At 45.7% G+C, this 22,880-nt stretch overlaps 1 protein-coding gene across 7 annotated transcripts in view; it reads right to left on the bottom strand.

Annotated features, from left to right (window-relative positions):
- CRB1 (crumbs cell polarity complex component 1) overlaps positions 1-22,880 on the bottom strand; it is a 219,743-nt gene that overhangs the window by 136,935 nt on the left and 59,928 nt on the right. For 6 of the 7 annotated variants that reach the window (XR_007775369.1, XR_007775370.1, XM_050961360.1 and 3 more), the window contains exon 2: positions 12,258-12,830. The exons of the other annotated variant lie outside the window; for it this stretch is intronic. Coding sequence is in view for 4 of the 6 variants with exons in the window: in XM_050961360.1 (XP_050817317.1) it covers positions 12,258-12,830 (573 nt within the window). In the remaining 2 variants the exon portion in view is untranslated. The remainder of the gene's footprint in view (positions 1-12,257; positions 12,831-22,880) is intronic. 7 annotated transcript variants of the gene reach the window in all.

Raw genomic sequence — 22,880 nt, 5'->3', positions numbered from 1 at the left:
TCAGACTTCCAGTATGGAAACAAATATTTATAACCCTCTAAAACTAAACATGCACATTTGATTTCCCAGCTCTTGCATATGCAAAACTCAGTATTACAAGTGTAAACTGTATTTGCAGATGCACATTGAGTGCTTATGTGAAACTACCCAATTTGAGAATTAAAACCTTGTCATCAGAAATGGTGGATTGTAATGTTAGAGGCCATTTCTGAACATTTCATGCATAAAGTCCAGATAAAAATATTTTCATACACTTAAGAAAATGTGTAGTTAAATTATTGGACTATTTTTGCACTAAAAAAAAAATCCTGTTTGGTTTGTAAATGAATTTCCCAGCTAGTAGGCCATAATATATTTTAAAGCACCATTATAATCTGAAAGATTGCCCTACAGAAATTGCATTGTAGGGTTCCATGTCTGAATCAATTACTTATCATATATACTCAATTAATAATACTGATCATGGCATCCAGGTTATTCTCCTGTAGCTGTGTTGTTACTGCAGTATTAGTAGCAATAAACCATGATTTTCCCCCCCTTCATTTAAAGTAAGGAGCTATGTCTGAAGATTCACTGGGTAGGAAAGCTGGCATTTTTACTGTTTCTTTGCAGAGTAGAAACATACATTTTTTAGTTTCTATATCAAGTATCATTTAACAATTAAAATTGCCTACATTGACATATCTGTCAGTCACTCCACATGTATCCAGGCTTAACTCTTTGGAGTTACTCCAGATTTATGCTGGGATAACTGAAAACAACCTGTTGATATACTTTGTATCTATGGATAAACAGTATGTTTTGTAATATCTGTACAGAACATGGCACAATGAATAGGTTCTCATTTAATTGAATAAAATGAAAGGTTCTCAATTGGCTATAAATAATTTCCAGTTTTAAAATAACTATGTATTTACAGATAGTGTACATGATACACTGAGTGATATGTACACTTTGATTAAGAGTATTTTTCCCAAACCTTTAGACTGCTTGTGTTAGACTCAATATGACTTGGTTGCTGACTTAATTAGGCCTAAAACAAATGCAGCACATTTGTAAAATTCTGTGTTACAGCTGGAGCTATCACAATAAATTAGAATAAACCTTGAAAATGGGATTTTTCAATAAAGTTGTAGTAGTAAATGCTAACACTGTTGGTTTAAAATGTTCTTTAAAAACCTACTGGTAAATAAAATAGCTAGGATTATTATCAGAGGTTGTTGAAGTATATTTTCTAAAAATATGATAGATCATGTCTTCAATGTATGCAGAACAATATTCTGAGGCTTCATTGCTTCAATTAAAAGACAGTTACTCACTTTTGTAACTGTTGTTCTTCGAGATGTGTTGCTCATATCCATTCCAGTTAGGTGTGCGAGCACCGCGTGCACGTTCGTCAGAAGATTTTTACCCTAGCAACACTTGATGGGTCGGCTGGGCGCCCCCTGGAGTGGCGCCGCTGTGGTGCCGGATATATACCCCTGCTGACCCAGCCACCCTTCAGTTCCTTCTTGCTGGCTACTCCGACAGAGGGGAAGGAGGGTGGGTTTGGAATGGATATGAGCAACACATTTCGAAGAACAACAGTTACAAAGGTGAGTAACCATCTTTTCTTCTTCGAGTGCTTGCTCATATCCATTCCAGTTAGGTGATTCCCAAGCCTTACGTAGGCGGTGGGGTCGGAGTGAAATGTGGCAGAATGTAAAACTGCTGAGCCAGAGGCTGCAGCATCTCTTGATTGTTGAACTAGAGCATAATGCGAAGCAAATGTATGGACCGAGGACCATGGAGCTGCGCGACAGATCTTGTGGGTAGGTACACGAGCCAGCAAGGTGGCAGATGAAGCCTGAGCCCTGGTAGAATGCACAGTGATGTGGCTTGGGGAAATATGAGCCAAATCATAACAAGTGCGGATGCATGCCATCGCCCAAGATGAGGTCCTCTGAGAGGAAACAGGTAGGCCTTTCCTTCGGTCTGCTACCACGACAGAGAGTTGGGGCATTTTATGAAATGGTTCTGTTCGCGCAATATAAATGCGAGCACTCCAGGGACCTCCAGGGAGAGCAATTGTTACTCCCATTGCGTTGAGTGTGGGTAACATGAAAGGCCGAAACCACCTTAGGGAGGAAAGCCGGGTGTGGTCGTAACTGCACCTTGTCTTTGTGAAACATAGTGTACGGCGGAACCACCGTAAGAGCTCTGAGCTCGGAGACTTGTCTGGCCGATGTAATGGCTAGAAGGAAATCTGTCTTCCAAGACAGGTATAGCAGCGAGCAGGTCGCTAACGGCTCGAATGGGGGAGACGTAAGTCTGGTTAAAACCAGGTTGAGGTCCCAGGTTGGGGCTGGGCGGCGTACTTGAGGTGTAAGCGCTCCAAGCCCTTGAGGAACCTCGAACCCATAGCGTGTGAGAACACGGAACGACCACCTTAGCCTGGGTGGAAGGTAGAGATGGCTGCCAAGTGTACCCTCAGTGATGACACCGCTAGAAACTGCTGTTGTAGGCCAGAGGCAGGCCAAATAGAGGGGATCGAGACCTCAGTAGGAGTAAGATCAAGCGTTTCGCACCAGTAGGAGAAATGCTTCCACTCAGCCAGGTACATTAACCAGGTGGAAGGCTTCCTGCAACCCTGGTTTAGTCACGCAGCAGCCACACCGTGAGTTGAAGAGACTGCAGGTCCAGGTGGCGAAGCCTGCCGTGGTCCTGAGTTATGAGGTCTGGGGGAGTGGCAGGGTAATTGGGTTGGCTATTGACAGGTCGAGCAACGTGGTGTATCAGTGCTGCCTGGACCACGCTGGAGTGATCATGATGATGTGCGCTCTGCCCCTGCGGAGTTTGAGCAGGACCCAATGAACCAGCGGGAACGGTGGGAAGGCATAAAGGAGTTGGCCCTTCCACTGCATCAGGAAAGCGTCCGAGATCGATCCCGGGGAGAGACCTTGGAAGGAGCAGAACATCTGGCATTTCCTGCTCTCGCGGTAAGTGAACAGGTCTATGTGGGGAAAAGTCTCCACTTCTGGAAAACAGAATGCATCACATCGGGTCAGAGCAACCACTCGTGAGACAGGAAAGACCTGCTGAGTCAAAGCGCCAAGGCGTTCCGAATGCCTGGGAGAAAGGACGCTACCAGATTTATCGAGTGGGCTATGCAAAAGTCCCAGAGATGGATGGCCTCCTGACAAAAGGGTGAGGATCATGTCCCTCCCTGGTTGTTTATGTAGCACATGGCCGTTGTGTTGACTGTAAACACTGAGACACCACGGCCATGCAGCTGCTGCTGGAACCCCTGGCACACCAGGCGGACTGCTCTCATTTTTGGACATTGATGTGGAATGGCAGCTCCTGAGAAGACCAAAGGCCTTAAGCTCGAAGGTGACCAAGGTGAGCACCCGAGCCAAGAGATGATGTATTCGTCGTCAGGGACAGTGAGGGCTGGGGCGGATGGAACAGCATCCTTGCCCACACCAGGGAGGGAGTTAGCCACCATTCTAGGGAGCCTAGGGTGCTCGAGGGAATGGTGACTATCGTGACCACTGGGTCCCTGTCCGGGTGGTACGCCGAGTTGAGCCAAACTTGGAGAGGACGGAGGCGGAGCTTGGCGTGTTTGGTTACAAACTTGAAGGCAGCCAATGGACCCAGGAGACCGAGACAAGTGCGAGCCGAGCTCGTTGGGAAAGTCTGCAGACCTCGGATGATTATTGCCATCACCTGAAACCGCGGCTGTGGTAAGTAGGCTCCGGCTCGGTCAGAGTCCAGGATAGCTCCTAGGAAGTCTAACCTCTGCGTGGGAACCAGAGTAGATTGTTCTATAGTAATCATCAGGCCTACACGTGTGAATAGGTCCTTGACGATGCCCACATGTTGAGTGATTTGTGTCTCGGAGTCTCCTCGGATAAGCCAATCGTCCAGATACGGAAAAACGCATATCCAACGTCGGTGAAGGTAGGCGGCAACTACGGCCATACACTTGGTCAATACTCGTGGGGCTGTAGAAAGGCCAAACAGCAGGACCGTAAACTGGAAGTACTGATGGTTGGCTAGAAAGCGGAGGTATCTCCCGTGCGGAGGGAAGATGGCGATGTGAAAATATGCGTCCTTCATATCGAGGGCGGTATACCAGTCTCCAGGATCCAAAGACGGGATGATGGTTCCCAGGGATACCATGTGGAACTTCAACCTTATCATAAACTGGTTGAGTCCTCGCAGGTCTAGGATAGGTCTGAGACCTCCGTTCGAGTTGAGGATTAGGGAATAATGGGAGTATAACCCCTTGTCCCTTTCATCCATCGGCGTCTGCACCTCTTGTAAGAGGAATCACTCGTGAGAGGGGTCCCTGAAGGGGGACAGGGTTGGATCAAATTGGAGGTGGTACCCATACTCCACCGTGCGTAGGACCCAGCAATCTGAAGTTAATTGGGACCACGCCAGGAGAAAGTAGAAGTGGGATCCCAGCCTGTAACTGGTACACCGCCGTCAGGCGCACCTTTGAAAGTTCGTCTTTGGCCTTCCTCCAAGAGGGCAGTGAACTCTTGGCGGGAGTCTTGAGAGAGAAGCTCCATAAACTTAACTACCACCACCCAGGTGTTATAATTATAGCAGCTAAGCAAGGCTTGTTGATTTGCCACCCAGAGCTGTAAGGCCCCTGCAGAGTACACCTTGCGGCCGTGTAGGTTCATTCGCCTAGCCTCCTTCGATTTCGGGGCTGGCGCCTGCTGGCCATGCCATTCCCTCTCCTTAACGGACTGAACGACTAGTGAACAGGGAGGAGGACGGACATACAAGTAGTCGTACCCCTTAGAGGGCACCATATATTTACGCTCGACTCCCCTGGCTGCAGGAGGGATAGAGGCTGGGGACTGCCACATAGTATCAGCATTCGCCTGGATGGTCTAAATAAATGGGTAGGGCCCCTCTAGTGGGGCACTCGCTGATAGAATGCCCACTACTGGGTCCTCTACCTCTGGGACCTCCTCCACCTGGAGGTCTATATGGAGTGCTACCCTCCTTAGGAGGTCCTGATGGACTCTCAGGTTTTTGGTGGGCATATCAGAATCGCGGTCCTGAGCATAAGAGCTGTCCGCGTGGGATGACACTGATGCATGTCTGGATGGCCATGAAGGTGCTGAAAAACCATGGGCAGAGTCTCTGACTCTATCAGACCTTGCCCAACTCAGCACCGGGGACCGGTACTGGGAGGCGTACCGAGATACAGGTTGACCGAGATCTTGAGGCTCGACGTCGGGAGCGGCTACGGGAGTCACGGTGCTTGTAGCGGTGCCGGAACTGGAACGGTGCCGAGAATAGCGGGTCGGCGAACGGGATACTGACCGGTGCGGCGAATGCAACCAGTACCGAGGAGGAGAACAGCACCAGGACTGCAAGTGGTGTCGGGAGCGGGAGTGCCAACGGGACCTAGAGCATCTGCTGGACCATGATCATGAATGGTGCTGCTCTGCTGTGCCGACAGAGGATGGTCATATCAAGGGAGGCTTGCCAAGAGACTGTATTACCCGCACCAGCGGTGCTGGGGTCAGGCAGCATCAACTCTGTCATGGCAATGAGATCCCTCGCCGTTGGGAATGTCTCCAGCGTGGAGGGAACAGTAGGATCAACCACAGCGCGTACCGGGGAGCTGTCAGGCACCGGATTCGACGGCCCTCGTGGGACCAGGATCGATGGTGCCGACGTCGTCAGTGCCTCGGCAGGTGTCGGTGCCGGGCGATCTGACTTAGACGAGCTCTCTGGCTGCAGTACAGTTGGCACGGAAGCAGCAGGAACAGGGAGCTCAACCACGGCGTGCGCTGGGGAGCTGTCAGGCACTGGATTCGATGGCCCCATGGGACCGGAATTGACGGTGCTGACGTCATCGGTGCCTCTGCAGGCGTCGGTGCTGGGCGATCCGACTTAGACGAGCTCTCTGGCTGCGGTCCAGTTGGCACGGAAGCAGCAGGAGCAGGGAGCTCAACCATGGCGCATGCCAGGGAGCCGTCAGGCACTGGCAGGAGGAGTCATAGGCTTTCTCAACCTTGGAGAGAGGGAGCGGTGCCAAGTGGACTTCGGTGCCGGCGACAGCCGGTGCCGAAAGGCCTTGGCAGTACCGGCGGGGTCTGGTGCCGAGGAGGCGCTTCTGCCCGTTGATTGATCATCGCTCAGTGCCAAAGGCGGAGGGGTAAGTGAAAGTCCTGCTCCTTTTTGTTCTCGGCTTAAAAGCCTTGCAAATGGGGCACTTAGCTGTCAAGTGCGATTCCCCGAGGCACTTCAAACAGGAGTTGTGCAGATCTCCTGTCAGCATCGGCTTGCGGCGGGCCGAGCACGGTTTAAAACCCGGTGAGCCGAGCATGGGCTCCAGCACCGGGTGCGGGGACGGGGCTACTCCTCGACCCCTCTAACTATTACTAAACTAACTATGCTAGTAAAGAAAAAACATATAACTATATAAATATATATATAGAAGGATTATAACTATATAACTATATACACAAGAACTACGAGTAGCTAGGGAAGTGGAGGTCAGCTGAGCCGCACTCCACTGTTCCAACGACCAACATGGGCAGTAAGAAGGAACTGAAGGGTGGCTGGGTCCACAGGGGTATATATCCGGCGCCATAGCAGCGCCACTCCAGGGGGCGCCCAGCTGACCCACCGAGTGTTGCTAGGGTAAAAATCTTCCGACGAACGTGCACGTGGCGCGCACACGTAATTGGAATGGATATGAGCAAGCACTCGAAGAAGAACCACTGATTTCAGAGGGAGTTTTGCATATGTGAGGAGTGTAGCATTAGGTCCTACAACTGGAACAATCTCCTAACGTTTTGTGGTAATGTGCATTTCATCCAGATACAGCAAGGAACTCCTCCATGGTTGCTGCCCTGTGAATAATTGAGCTTGTAAAAAATGTTTGCAGAACTATGTCTAGTGATCATAAATCTGCCAGAGCTCATTAACAGCTTGCTCCAAACACTGGAAACCATGTGACAAAATGAAACTAGTGCAAAAGTCTCACTTCAACCAGATTTAAAATTACAGGCCAGAGGACAGCCTGATTATTAACACAAGAACATTGGCTTTGCTACATTGGGTCATGCCTTTGGTCCATTAACTCCAGTGACCAGGTGCTTCAGAAATTCTTCTCCCACTTCAATGTATCTACCCAATGTGATATGCTATGCATTGTGGGGCTGACATCCAAAAGCATGACATTTTAAGAACAAGAAAAGAAAGATATGTACCTGTGTTTAACTGTAATGCTGCCCAAAATACGGTAAAAAGACATTTAAAATAAAACCGCACCAACAGAAACCTCCATTCATATTATACAGGCCTAACCCATAAAAGAAGAGACATTCAGCCCTTGATCCAGCAAAATATTTAAGCCCGTGTTTAACTTCAGTGTACTTGAGTAGCCTGAATTGAAATTATTGGGATGGCTCACACATTTTAAGTTAATCACATGCATAAATGCTCTGCAGAACCAGGCCCATTATTCATCCTGTTCTTAGCTAATTAAAAAAACGAATACAAATATTCACCTGCGTGCACAGCCCCAATGAGGAGAGAGGGAGGACAGAGGATGATAAATGTTTAGTGGGGCTTTATAAAGCATCACACTTGGTGCTCAGAGTTAGGCACCTAAGTCCCTATTTAAGCATGTAAGTGAGCTAATTTTTTTCAGAGGTGCTGAGTGCTCCCATTCTAATTTCAGTGGGAGCTGTGTGGATTCTCAGAAACTCTGAAACTGGATCAGGTCACGTAGCCAGGTGCCTGACAACAGGCACCCAAGTTTGAAAACTTTGGCCTTTAAATTACATTTTGCCCAAGCATGGCAGGGGTGAAAGAATGGTCAGACATTATAAACTGACTTGTACGGAGGAGTACAACTGCCCCGTGCTGGATGGACTATGTCAGCCCTCCTGTAGCATACCGTATCTCCTGTGTAAGTATCTTACCTTCTAGTGACTAGCTTGAAAAGTGGATCCTGCCTCTTGTACCACTGAAAATTAAGAGAAAACTCTTGTCTCAAACAGAGGAGTTCTATGTCTTTGGAGCAGTCGGTCATTATCCATACTGCACATATATCTATATTTGCTAGCAATCATAGTGTCAATACATGTGTGCAATCACAGAGCATTACAAGTGAATAACTTAGTGCATCATAGCTGCAATGCCCTGACACAACAGGGAAGGAAGATGGAGTTTTAAAAAGCTACTTTAAATACTGGTCTGGCATGTCCACTACTGCTGGAAATACTACATCAGTGCAAAAAGGCAGAGTGAAGGAGGTGAGGACTTAGTTTTGGGCATGCAATAATATCCTCACATTGTGCCGGATTCATCTCAAGTACAATTTTACTGCAGTAAATGGAATTGCACCTAGGATGAATTTGGCCTATTAGATCTATTTTATCTGTTGCCAAGTGCAATCAAAATGGCCTTTTCTGTTGTCTCTGAATAGGATTTATTTTTGGAACTGCAGTATACATATTTGATCATTTCCACTTAAATGTTTGCCTACTGGCAATGGGAGATTGGTTTCAACTGTGTGCAGTAAGAAGATAAATGTGACCGGCTATCAGCAAGGAGCAGACTCTTATACCATGCTCTGTTTGCTTAAGTGAAATGAAAGTGTAATTCAGTACAATGGAGAAATATTGCATTTTGCCAGCATATCCAGGAAAGGTTTGACAAACCAATTGAACTTCATTATTTAACAGCTGTATGACATATGTCTTCTACATAATTTCACACATGCAGTGCATTATCATAGTAAAATAGAGATTTCATGCTAAATTTTCCATTCTTCAGCTCTTCAGACAGTCTAACCTCTCCCATTTGTGTAAGAATGATGTGAGAGATTTCTCAGCTATTTTAGGAATTGCATGCGACATACCAATCACACAAAGTAGCAGTGAAAGCCCATGAAACTGGTAGCAACTAAAGCAAGTCACTCCATGTAATGGTTAACATTACTGCTGTAGATTTACTGTGCATTCTCCACCTATGTATCAAAAGTTATAACCTCTTTAACATCCTAGGGAAATGAGATGAGGTTGGATGACTTCCCACTGTGATTCATAGTGTCAGGCCAGGATAATAACAGTTGGCAAGATCCTCTGACAGAGTAAATGAGGATTTTTATTACCAGTGGGGACACCTAAGGGCTTTCATCCAATAATCCCTCTGGCTTATGCATTTAACACAACTCCCAGCAAGGTGCAGAAAATAACAAAAACGGCTTCTGATAAATCATTCAGTTAAATAGGCTTTAAAAGCTGGTAGTTTAATGCTGTAGGAACAGTCAACTACTCCTTTTATAGAATTATTGTTATTAGCCTCATTGCTGCTGGAAGCCATGCCTGAGTTGTACATCAAAACAGTGTGATTTCTTCTGTTTTGTATATGAAACCTCTTTTCCTTCCTTGGCTTCCACCTCTTTCCTCCACCTCTTAAATCTTTTTTTTATTGTACTGATTGCAAGGGGAGAGGGTCCCAGAGCTGGGCTGCAGCCTGAGCCTGAATGCCTACACCACAATTAAATAGCCCCTTAGCCTGAGCCCTGTGAGCCCGAGCCCCTTGGTACAGGCCAGTCGCAGATTTTTAATTGCAGTGTAGACATATCATCCGAAGGATAGTCCTTGATTTTGGGGAAAGCAGAGAGACTTAGTCTGGGAAACAGCAGAGCTTTGGGATAAAAGGAGTCTGACTCCAGCAGAGTGCGCTTCCTCCAATCTGTGTTGCTCTAATTTTTCACTTCTCTCCCTCTTTTTCCCTCTTTATTATGTGTCTCTTCCCACCCCCACCCTCCCAAAGTATATCCTCTTTGCTTCAAGCAGATCTCCTTTGCTATAGATCCAGCCCTGGATCGAGCTAATAGCACAGGTTAAACAACTACAGCTTCCTGAGTACAACAGGAGGTCTGGGTCAAGTCTGATCATTTCAGAGTAGCCATGCTGCTTGCTAATAGGTTTTTTCTTTCTTTCTCCTCTTCAGCTTTCCCCTAGTTCTGTAGTTTTCACATCCTTTGGCCTGGGCTGAGACACCCACTGGTAGCAGCAGGGTGGCAGGAAGGCAACACGCTTCCTTCAAATAACATTCTCCGTGCACATGAAAGATATTAACTGAGGGCTGGCTTCCAAATGAATTCTGTGTCAGCAATAGAAATCTGCTTTTACCTTCTGACTTCTCCTCCCTTGTGGAGTTTTTTGGATGGGCTTTTAAACCACATTTTTTATTTCTTATTCATTTGAATCGGCTGAAGCAACTACTATAATTTTTTTATACTGTCTAGTGTTTTTTCCCCCCTTACCTCACTACAGATCAGCCATTAAAACTTGTTGGCTGCTTTTTTTTATTAGCCTGATCGTGCTAAACCTCCCCCCATGCCATCCAAGAACAGAGATCTGCATTCTAGGAGACTGTTTATTACACAAAATCAGAATGCCGACTAAAGCAATGACCTGGAACCATGGAAGTGCTTCCCTATAGAGTGAATTACACGATAAGCAAGAAAAAAAACTCACTTGATTATTTAAGGACACACATTTCTGAAAAATGTTGCTGTATGTAATGGCATTACTTCAAAATGCTGTGCTGGAACCCAACAGCGTTGTGAGTTTTCTGTTTCTGTTGTTTTTTTTTCTCCTTGTGGCTTTGTTATCTAACTCCATGTAGTCTTTAAGATGTCAAATGAAATCCAATTAGATAATGAAGGAGTTTATTGATTTTAGTTTTTCAATAAGATTAACAATAAAGCCAAATTTCAGACACTGGACCTAACAGCAAATACAAAAAAGTGTGTTCAGACACAGAATGTGTTTTGTAGACACTATGAATGCACATTTTTGTTTGGTAGGTTTCAAAGTGGAAGGATGAAAGTTTGGCTCTAAATAGCTATTTTTCTTCAAAGGTAAAAGACTTTTTCCCCTAGTCCTTCAGAGAGAACTTCTTTTAGCTTCAAGCTTTATCACAGTGATCTTCTTTTTAAACCTATGTAATCATCTATCATAGTTCTAAGGCGCTTAGCCCACACTTAGGTGCTATGACACAGGGCAATATCTGATCAAGTGGGTCCATTGTTAATAGTCTTAACTCAGAGACAAAAGGTGCAGCAAAGGCTGCCTCTCCAACAGTCTTAACCAACAGCAGCTTGAAGAATGAGGAACTGGACATGGGTAATGAATCTAGGTCTCTTGCATAGCCGAATGTAATGCTAACTACCATTTGGACAAACGTCCATGCTTCTGAAGTGCACTTTCTAAATATAAAATGTCTGCATCACTTAAAAGGTCAACCTGACTACTTATGACAGGAGGGTGAAAAATGCATTTTAGAATATGTTGGACCCACTGAACAACTGTTCCCAGTTTCCATGCTGGAGGGAACTTTCTGAGCTTTGTGTTCCATTAGGAACCTTTCCCATGGTTTTAAGGAAGGGTGTTTGACTGGGGAGTCAGCCACATAACAGGTTGCAAGTGCTTGGTTAAGAAGTGGTGCAGGAAAATGAGTGGTAGGGGAAACTGTTGGTCAGTATGTTGTATAGACTAGGAGAGACCATAGAAAGAAACTAGAAGTAAACAATATGAAGGGTAAAGTCATGTACAGGGCGGTATGTGAGAGTGATTGACTGAAAAATCAAGTGGACATGGAGGTCCAATAAAGTGGAGAAGGAGAAAGATGACTTTGAGCTGGAAAGGGGATGGAGAGAAGGAGAGAGAGATTGAATCAAGCATTTAAAAAAAGTCTGGAAAAGAAACTCAGCAGAGGATAAAGTGAGAGAGAATGGGCTGTGAAGGCAGAAGAAAAGGATCCTGAAAAGCAAATGCAAAGGCCAAAGATATTGCCTGCCATGCTCAGCAAATAAATCCAGTCCAGGGAATCTCAGTCTGAAGTTTTGAAACATTCTGTGCCTGAAGATATAATATACCTGATTTTATTTGATTAGCAAAATACATGGTGTAGCATTTTGAGCACATCCAGTTTAAGTTACTTTAAGAGGAAAGTTACTCAAAATCTGTGAAGTAGGTTGATCTTTGCCAAATGTTCTGTAGATTTTGTGTAATATGAAACTTCCTGAATCCTTCCATCTCTAGCACCAGTACCAAAACCTCATGTGATAACTCATAAAGCAGCAGCACTCAGCAGAGAACTTGATCTGACTTTGTTATGAAAATGTGAGTAAATAGTAAGAAAGATATCTTGGAACATAAACTAAAGGTGCTCTGCATGTCAAAATAAAAAAAGATGTCTTTAATAGAGCTTACCCATATACTCAGCTGGGCAGATGCAGTCATACTTGCCTATCTGGTTCAGACATGTAGCCCCATTCAAGCAGGGATCTGAATCACATTCATTTACTTCCAGGTCACAGTGCTTGCCTTGATAGCCTGGGACACAGTAGCAGGAGTACCCGTCAATTCCTTCCCTGCACAATGCTCCATTGTGGCATGGATTAGAAATGCACACATTGAAGTAGGTCTCACACAGCATGCCCGTGTATCCTGCACTACAAACACAGGTAGGGCCAGCCAGGCCATTCTGACAAGTGCCTCCATGTCTACAAGGGTTTGTGTCACAGAGGCTGATGGCTGTTTCACAGGTAGTTCCAGTGTGGCATTCACAAGTAAAGCTGAGGTTTCCTGCAGTGCTTAAACAGGTAGCATTTTGAAGACAAGGGTTTGAGGTGCAAGGATCATCAGTTTTATTGCAGTCTTTCCCCAAAATATCAACTGTGTCTGCACAGCGGCAAGAATCGTCCTTAGCAGCAGCATCACATGTAGAGTTCTTTTGGCAAGAGTTTGACAGGCACCTGGAATCATTTCTTATGCTAAGTGACTCTAGGAAGGAAACACAAAAATTACTGAGAAACTTCCAGAGCAGTTTAAATAAGAAAGTATAATGTTTTAAACTCCACCTCTCTCTTGTAATTTTTCACTGTTGAAAAGAAAATAGAGTTGGGGGACGAGGTGGCAATGAATTCAATACAAAAAACAGTACCACAGCATGAACAGTGTATAATTTCCTATTACCCATCCCTTCCAGAGACCATTGGCAGCAGCACGATTTGCAAACTCACCGCCTAATACCAATAACACAATGCTGACCCAACCATCAGTGAACATTAGTACAGTCAGCCAGTGGTTTGGAATGCATGTGATGTGGAAGACTGGATCCTAAATTGATTTTATTAGGAGGGATAATAGTCTTGCATGTATACAGCATCTTTCGTAAGAACAGCCATACTGGGTCAGACCAAAGGTTCATTTAGTCCTGTCTTCCAATAATGGCCAACGCCAGCTGCTTCAGAGAAAGGGAACAGAGCGGATAATCATCAAATGATCCTTCCCCTGTCACCCATCTCAAAGGATCCCAATGTGTTTTAATAAACGGATACACAAAGAGATACCTTCATCCACCACTGGATGCAGCCGCTTGTGGGGGAGAAGGGAAACATGGCAATTATTTAACTGAACACAGCATCAGTTCAGGGCAACAAGTGAAGAATACTTTATCCAATTGAAACAGCACAAAGAATTTAGATAAATAGAAATTTAGCTGAATTACCTGGGTTAAAACTCTCTTCTTACAAAGTGCTATGTGATCTTTCTTGCTCATTAATAGTCAGGACTTAAAGACCCCTGTCTTCCAAAATGAAACAGCTCATTGACCCTATCATCACAAGGCATTACTTCAGGACCAATTCAGAGGAAAGAATACCACCCAGGGAATAGTCAGCACCACTTCCTGCAGCACCTTGGAGTTCTCTCATTCAGGTCTGATCTGACTCACCCTCAGCTTAGTTTGTAAAGTCTGAGAGGGTCAATGAAGAGATGTCAACAGAGATGATCCTGTTGCTGCAGGATGTCTGTTACCCCTGGCTGAGTTCAGCAAAACGCTTAAGCACATGTTTAAGTTCATCCCTAGCCAGCAAAGCATGGAAGCCTGTCCCTAGGTGCTTTGTTGAACAGGAATAGACTGCTGACTCAGGGCCTGAGGAAGCAATTCTGTGATTGCCTCCTACTAAACCAGTAGGCAATCCTAACATAGACTTTAGACAATAATGGATCAAATGTCACAACCAATCATGACCAATGAGTGGAAATGAGGAAGGGTGGTTAGTTATTGACACACAGCCCATGAAAGAAAATAGAAGATGTAGAAATAAGTTAAAAGCTTAAAATGTGTATAATATTGAAACTGTTACTAGATTACAGTTTTATCCAATGCAGCTTTTTTTGTAACCAATTGCCACCATGCTATGAACAAATACTGTAATGTCTAGTGAACATTTGAGCAGAACAGAACTTCTTCAGTGAGGACAATATAGTACCCCTGGAACTGTGCATCATTCTGGAGTCAGAATAAAAGCAATAAAGCTGTTTAAATTAAAAAAAAGTATACTACTGGAGGGGAAAATCCATATTTATACAACAGAAAAAAAGATGCTGTCACATCTTGGCTGAGAAGCTACTAAATAAAGCTGAAAGAGGCTAATGAGTCAAGAGACAAAAAAGATGCATGTGTGCTGGAGAATGCATATTATATTAAACAATCCGTGTTGCAGTCTTGGTCTGAATACATCATATTAGTCTTTTTTTCCTTTCAGTTTTTTCTCTGGAGCCCCGTTTTAGAAGTAGGCAGTATACATTTGTTGTATTGTAGCACTTGATAATGAATGGTAGAATGTTATATTTAATATGCTGTTCCTTGTATGTGGGTGAGCTGTCCCTTTAAAGGGAATTCAGGCTCAGCTATCACCTGTCTCTAATCTCTTCTTGGATCTTGGGACTGACAGTCCAGAGAGCAGGTGACTCTATCTAGGATATATAAGAGGCAGCCTGCTCATGGGGTGGGGTAGATAGTATTGGTAGAAGAAGCAATGAGCTGGGAGGCTCATCAATAACTAGGTTGTGGAGATAGATCAGTGATAATTAGCTCACTGCTGAGAGATTCCTGGGGTAAAATAATAGCAGGCTGGGGAAATCCACCAAGAGCCAGGGGAGTTTCTTGTAGAAAGGGAGCCAAGAACAGAGCCTGTGAGGGAACTGGCTTTGAAGGCCTGAGGAAGGGATTGGCAGTGTAGGAAGTGAGGCAGTGTGGGGTGTTAGTGAATGAGACAACCACTTCACTCTCAGGGTCCCTAGACTGGAACCGAAGGAAAAGGAGAGCTGAGGTTCCTTGACACCTCAGCTGTCCCACCTGCAAAGTGTGAGCTGCCAGTCAGTCCAGAGAGAGATCTGCCACTGATGGCAGGTGGACTATTTGCAGAGCCCTGTAGATTAAAAAAAAACTTTTTATCCTGGGAAGGCAATGGAACAGTAGTCAGCCTGTAATACAAAAGACTTGGGGAACCTCTTCACTGAGATGGAAGGAGTAGGGCTGTTCATCTGGGGAGACCAAAAGGCCAATGAGGTCAGTCTCAGAAGACAAAAGGGCTTGTACAGTGTTTTGGTTTTTTGGTTGTTTGAGGGAGGGTTCAAGAGGCCTTATTTGGTTTGGACTCCCTCGTTTTGTCCTGCAAGGAGTGGACTTTTGCTGTAGCCAGAGGGACAAAGCCTCAGATCATCTTACCAGAAAAGCATGCCTATAGTAGGAACTGTGGCAGAGTGACACATCTGGAGATCAGAGAGGTGAGCTGTGCCTCCTCATGTGGCCTCCTCTTTATGAGATGTGCAGAGGAGCTCTGGATATTTGTGAAAATAAAATATACCAATTTGGAGGGTGGGTCCCACATACCCAGGGATGGATATATTTATTGACTCAAAGGCCTAATTATTATCTGATGAAACAAGGAGCCTGTGTGTGCATATTACATATTATATTATAGTTCTCGATACCATATTAACAATAATTCCATGATTCGACCAATACCAGTAGTGGCCTTTAAGGTATCATGCAAATGAAAAATGTGTTTCTGTAATAACCTTAGTCCCAGATTTGGACCTTAGCGTCCAAAATATGGGGGTTAGCATGAAAACCTCCAAGCTTAGTTACCAGCTTGGACCTGGTACCTGCTGCCACCACCCAAAAAATTAGAGTGTTTTGGGGCACTCTGGTCCCTCTGAAAAACCTTCCCTGGGGACCCCAAGACCCAAATCCCTTGAGTCTCACAACAAAGGGAAATAATCCTTTTTCCCTTCCCCCCTCCAGGTGCTCCTGGAGAGATACACAGACACAAGCTCTGTGAATTCAAACAGAGTGAATCTCCCTCTCTGTTCCCAATCCTGGAAACAAAAAGTACTTTCCTCTTCCCCCAGAGGGAATGCAAAGTCAGGCTAGCAATCCAACACACAAATCTCCCCTTGATTTCTTCCTCCCACCAATTCCCTGGTGAGTACAGACTCAATTTCCCTGAAGTAAAGAAAAACTCCAACAGGTCTTAAAAGAAAGCTTTATATAAAAAGAAAGAAAAATAAGTACAAATGTTCTCTCTGTATTAAGATGATACAACACAGGGTCAATTGCTTAAAAGAATATTGAATAAACAGCCTTATTCAAAAAGAATACAAATCAAAGCACTCCAGCACTTATATTCATGCAAATCCCAAAGAAAAGAAACCATATAACTTACTATCTGATCTCTTTGTCCTTACACTTGGAAACAGAAGACTAGAAAGTAGAACTACTTCTCCAAAGCTCAGAGAAAGCAGGCAGCCAGAAAACAAAGACTCAGAGACTAAATTCCCTCCACCCAAAGTTGAAAAAATCCGGTTTCCTGATTGGTCCTCTGGTCAGGTGCTTCAGGTGAAAGAGACATTAACCCTTAGCTATCTGTTTATGACACGCCCCCCAAATTGCAGACAGTGGGGAAGCTCACTGGCGGCGATTTCCTTCTAGAACTTGAAAATAAACAGATTAATACAACACATACACCTTTACATATACTCCTAAGTATATAACTAACAGACTTCTACATTTTAAGAACACTTTTTAACTACTGAATTCTGGGAAACTCTCACGGGAGAGTGCATCAGCAACTTTATTAGAAGCTCCTGTGATGTGTTGAATTTCAAAATCAAAATCTTGGAGAGCTAAACTCCAACGAAGAAGTTTCTTGTTGTTCCCCTTGGCAGTATGAAGCCACTTTAGTGCAGCATGGTCAGTTTGTAGTTGGAACCGCCGTCCCCAAACATATGGGCGTAGCTTTTCCAGGGCGTACACAATGGCATAGCATTCCTTTTCACTGACTGACCAGTGACTTTCCCTCTCAGACAGTTTCTTGCTGAGAAACACGACAGGATGGAAGTTGTGATCTGTTGCTTCCTGCATGAGCACTGCTCCTATACCACGCTCAGATGCATCTGTGGTTACTAGGAATGGCTTGTCAAAATCCGGGGCCCTGAGCACAGGGTCAGACATGAGCGTTGCCTTAAGTTGGGTAAAGGCCTTTTGACACTCATCAGTCCACTTAACGGCATTTGGCTGGGTCTTTTTGGTCAGGTCGGTCAATGGGGCAGCGATTTGGCTGTAGTGTGGTACAAATCGCCTGTAGTATCCGGCCAAGCCTAAGAAGGATTGGACCTGCTTCTTTGACTTTGGGACAGGCCACTTTTGGATAGCATCCACCTTGGCCTGTAGGGGGTTTATGGTTCCTCGACCCACCTGGTGCCCCAGGTAAGTCACTCTGTTTTGGCCTATTTGACACTTTTTGGCCTTAACAGTTAGTCCGGCCTGCCTGATGCGCTCAAAGACCTTTTCCAGGTGTATTAGGTGTTCGGGCCAGGAGTCTGAAAAAATGGCCACATCATCGAGGTAGGCAACTGCAAATTCTCCCAGTCCAGCTAGTAGACCATCTACCAGCCTCTGGAAGGTGGCGGGTGCATTTCGAAGGCCGAAAGGAAGGACATTGAATTCATACACCCCCGCATGGGTGACGAATGCTGACCTCTCCTTGGCAGGTTCATCTAGTGGTACTTGCCAGTACCCCTTGGTTAAGTCTATTGTAGAGATGAAATGGGCACGTCCCAACTTTTCCAATAGCTCATCGGTACGTGGCATTGGATAGTTGTCCGGACGAGTTACAGCATTTAGCTTATGGTAGTCCACGCAAAAGCGTATTTCCCCATCTGGTTTGGGTACCAGAACCACTGGAGATGCCCATGCACTGGTAGATGGGCGGATTACACCCATCTGTAGCATGTTCTGGATCTCCCGTTCTATAGCAGCTTGGGCATGAGGAGACACTCGGTAGGGTGGGGTTCTGATTGGGTGAGCATTACCTGTATCAATGGAGTGGTATGCCCGTTCAGTCCGTCCTGGGGTGGCTGAGAACAATGGGGCGAAGCTAGTGCACAGCTCCTTGATTTGTTGCCGCTGCAGACGTTCCAGGGTGGTTGAGAGGTTCACCTCTTCCACGCCACCGTCTTTTTTCCCGTCGTAGTAGACACCGTCAGGCCACTCAGCATCATCTCCCTGGACTGTAAACTGACAAACCTGTAAATCTCTGGAATAGAAAGGCTTGAGAGAATTAACATGGTACACTTTAGGCTTTAGTGAGGAATTGGGAAATGCTATGAGGTAGTTTACAGCTCCCAGGCGCTCTTGGACCGTGAATGGCCCTTCCCATGATGCTTCCATCTTATGGGCCTGTTGCGCCTTCAAGACCATAACCTGGTCTCCTACCTTGAAGGACCGATCTCTGGCATGTCTGTCATACCAGGCCTTTTGCTCTTCTTGAGCATCCTTTAGGTTCTCTTTAGCAAGGGCTAAAGAGTGTCGGAGGGTGCTTTGTAGGTTGCTTACAAAGTCCAGAATGTTAGTTCCTGGAGAAGGCGTAAACCCCTCCCATTGCTGCTTCACCAACTGTAATGGCCCCTTAACCTCGTGACCATACACAAGTTCAAATGGTGAAAATTCTAAACTGGGATGTGGTACAGCCCTGTAGGCAAACAGCAACTGCTGCAACACTAGGTCCCAATTATTGGAGAATTCGTTGATGAATTTTCGTATCATGGCCCCCAAAGTTCCATTGAACCTTTCAACCAGGCCATTGGTTTGATGGTGGTACGGGGTGGCAACCAAGTGATTCACCCCATGAGTTTCCCACAGTTTTTCCATGGTCCCTGCCAGGAAATTAGACCCTGAATCTGTAAGGATGTCGCAGGGCCAACCTACCCTGGCAAAGATGTCTGTTAAGGCCAGGCACACAGTGTTAGCCCTGGTGTTGCCTAGAGCTACTGCTTCTGGCCATCGGGTAGCAAAGTCCACTAAAGTCAGTACGTACTGCTTTCCTCTGGGCGTCTTTTTTGGGAAAGGGCCCAGAATATCCACAGCTACTCGCTGAAATGGGACCTCAATTATGGGGAGTGGCTGGAGAGGGGCCTTGACCTGGTCTTGAGGCTTTCCCACTCTTTGGCATACCTCACAAGACCGGACATACTTGGCAACATCCTTGCCCATCCCCTCCCAGTGGAAGGACTTCCCCAACCGGTCCTTGGTTCTGTTCACCCCAGCATGGCCACTGGGATGATCATGGGCTAAGCTTAAGAGCTTCTCCCGGTACTTAGTTGGAACCACCAACTGTTTTTGCGGCTGCCATTCTTCCCGGTGTCCACCAGAAAGAATTTCCTTGTATAAAAGTCCTTGGTCTATAACAAACCGGGATCGATTAGAAGAGCTGAGAGGCGGTGGGGTGCTCCGTGCCGCCGCCCAAGCTTTCTGAAGGCTGTCATCCGCTTCCTGCTCAGCCTGGAACTGTTCCCTTGAGGCTGGGGTCACCAGTTCTTCCTCAGACTGTGGACTTGGGCTTGGTCCCTCTGGAAGCGATGTAGGTGATGGGGTTGTTTCCGTTGCTGGTGAACCGCTCTTCGCTGGTGCACCTGAGGGTATTTCAGGCTCTGGCTGAGCCTTTTGGGTATGGCTGTCTGTTGCTTCTGCCAGTTGTGGCTCGCTGGCACCCTCTGGCGTTGAGTTTGAAGATGTAGTTGCACTTGCTGGTGCTGGTTGTTGTTCCAGTTCCGGGCCTGGGACTGGAGATGCTGTGGCTGTTTCAGTGGTAGGCATGGAATCCGGGTCCACTACCTCTGTCTGGGTCTCTGGTAACACAGACGGGGCCTCTGTGGACGGTTCAGGAACAGGAATGGGTCTGGAAGCTTGCCTGGTTTGGCTACGTGTAACCATTCCCACTCTCTTGGCCCGCCTCACCTGGTTGGCCAAGTCTTCCCCCAGTAGCATGGGGATAGGATAATTGTCATAGACTGCAAAAGTCCACATTCCTGACCAGCCTTTGTACTGGACAGGCAGTTGAGCTGTAGGCAAGTCTACAGCTTGTGACATGAAGGGGTAAATTGTAACTTTGGCCTTTGGGTTGATGAATTTGGGGTCAACGAAGGATTGGTGGATAGCTGACACTTGTGCCCCCGTGTCTCTCCACGCAGTAACCTTCTTTCCGCCAACTCTCAAATTTTCCCTTCGCTCCAAGGGTATTTGAGAGGCATCCGGGCCAGGGGATCTTTGGTGTGATGGTGGTGTAATGAATTGCACTCGCATGGTGTTCTTGGGACACTTGGCCTTGATATGTCCCAGTTCATTACACTTAAAGCATCTTCCATCTGATGGGTCACTGGGCCGAGGTGAGTTACTGGAGACTGGTGAGGTTGAAGGGTAGGGTATCTGTGGCTTTACTTGGGTGGTATGTGGGGTCTTTGGCTGTCCTCGGTTGTAGGGTTTATGGTCTGTGTGCCCCCTGGGGTAATCGTTCCCCTTGACAGTAGCTTTCTTGCTTTCTGCCAGTTCCATCCATTTGGCTCCAATCTCCCCCGCCTCAGCGATATTCTTGGGGTTTCCATCTTGTATGTACTGTGTGATGTCTTCAGGAACACCATCCAAGAACTGCTCCATTTGTATGAGGAGGTTCAGTTCTTCCAAGGTTTGAATGTTGTTTCCTGTTAGCCAGGCCTCATAGTTTTTTGCAATGTAGTAGGCGTGTTTGGGAAATGACACCTCTGGTTTCCACTTTTGGGTTCTGAAGCGCCGACGGGCATGATCTGGGGTTATCCCCATCCTGTATCTGGCCTTGGTTAGAAAAAGTTTATAGTCATTCATTTGGTGCTTAGGCATTTCAGCTGCCACCTCTGCTAAAGGTCCACTGAGCTGTGACCTTAATTCTACCATGTACTGGTCTTCGGGAATGCTGTACCCAAGACAGGCTCTTTCAAAATTTTCCAAGAAGGCCTCGGTGTCATCACCTGCCTTGTAGGTGGGAAATTTCCTGTGCTGTGGAGCAATATTTGGCGCCGGGTTGTTAGGGTTGGCTGGCACAGGCAGCCCAGCTTTTGCCAACTCCAGTTCATGTTTTCTCTGTTTTTCCTTCTCTTCATTCTCTTTTTGTTGTTTTTCCATTTCTCGGTGGTGGGCCGTCTCTTCTTCTTCTTGCTTCCTTCTGTGGGCCAACTCTTCTTCTGCTTGTTTCCTTCGGTAGGCCACCTCTTCTTCTTCTAGTTTTCTTTTGTGTGCTGCCTCTTTGGCTGCCTCTTTGGCTGCCTGTTCTCTTTGGTAGGCTGCCTCTTTGATCTGTTCTTCTCTTTCTTTCATCTCCATCTCTTTTTGTTTTATTTCCAGTTGTCGCCTGTGTTCAGCTTCTTTGATTTGTTCTTCGGCGTCAATTTTTGCCTTAGAAGTCATGGTTCCTGTTTTCTTGTGTTGGGGTGCCCTCCGGTGTTTATCTTCTGAACTGCAGGTTCTGTTGCCTCCTGGAGTCTGCCTAGCAACAGTGCTTTTTTCCTTTTCTCTCTCTAGCTAATGTTCAATGAAGGGAAACCAGAAAAACCACTTTATTTGCATGCATATAAGTGCCGGTACTTGCCTCCTAATGGGAGGGCTATTGCATGACAAAAGACCCTTAACATGCAAGCCACAAACTGCGAGAGAGAGCAGAAAAAAAAAATTCTCTCTGGTTCCCTTTTAAAACCAACTGTTTCTCTCTGCTAAAAAGCCCTTAGCAGAGAAAAGAAAAATATAATATTTCTACTGGCTTCTGGGTTCTGTCTATCTCCCACCAGCTGCCACTCATGTAATAACCTTAGTCCCAGATTTGGACCTTAGCGTCCAAAATATGGGGGTTAGCATGAAAACCTCCAAGCTTAGTTACCAGCTTGGACCTGGTACCTGCTGCCACCACCCAAAAAATTAGAGTGTTTTGGGGCACTCTGGTCCCTCTGAAAAACCTTCCCTGGGGACCCCAAGACCCAAATCCCTTGAGTCTCACAACAAAGGGAAATAATCCTTTTTCCCTTCCCCCCTCCAGGTGCTCCTGGAGAGATACACAGACACAAGCTCTGTGAATTCAAACAGAGTGAATCTCCCTCTCTGTTCCCAATCCTGGAAACAAAAAGTACTTTCCTCTTCCCCCAGAGGGAATGCAAAGTCAGGCTAGCAATCCAACACACAAATCTCCCCTTGATTTCTTCCTCCCACCAATTCCCTGGTGAGTACAGACTCAATTTCCCTGAAGTAAAGAAAAACTCCAACAGGTCTTAAAAGAAAGCTTTATATAAAAAGAAAGAAAAATAAGTACAAATGTTCTCTCTGTATTAAGATGATACAACACAGGGTCAATTGCTTAAAAGAATATTGAATAAACAGCCTTATTCAAAAAGAATACAAATCAAAGCACTCCAGCACTTATATTCATGCAAATCCCAAAGAAAAGAAACCATATAACTTACTATCTGATCTCTTTGTCCTTACACTTGGAAACAGAAGACTAGAAAGTAGAACTACTTCTCCAAAGCTCAGAGAAAGCAGGCAGCCAGAAAACAAAGACTCAGAGACTAAATTCCCTCCACCCAAAGTTGAAAAAATCCGGTTTCCTGATTGGTCCTCTGGTCAGGTGCTTCAGGTGAAAGAGACATTAACCCTTAGCTATCTGTTTATGACAGTTTCTTTTA

This window comes from Gopherus flavomarginatus, chromosome 7 (genome assembly GCF_025201925.1).
Source record: "Gopherus flavomarginatus isolate rGopFla2 chromosome 7, rGopFla2.mat.asm, whole genome shotgun sequence".
NCBI classification, from domain to species: Eukaryota; Metazoa; Chordata; order Testudines; family Testudinidae; genus Gopherus; species Gopherus flavomarginatus.
This window is presented reverse-complemented; position numbering and strand designations above follow the sequence as displayed.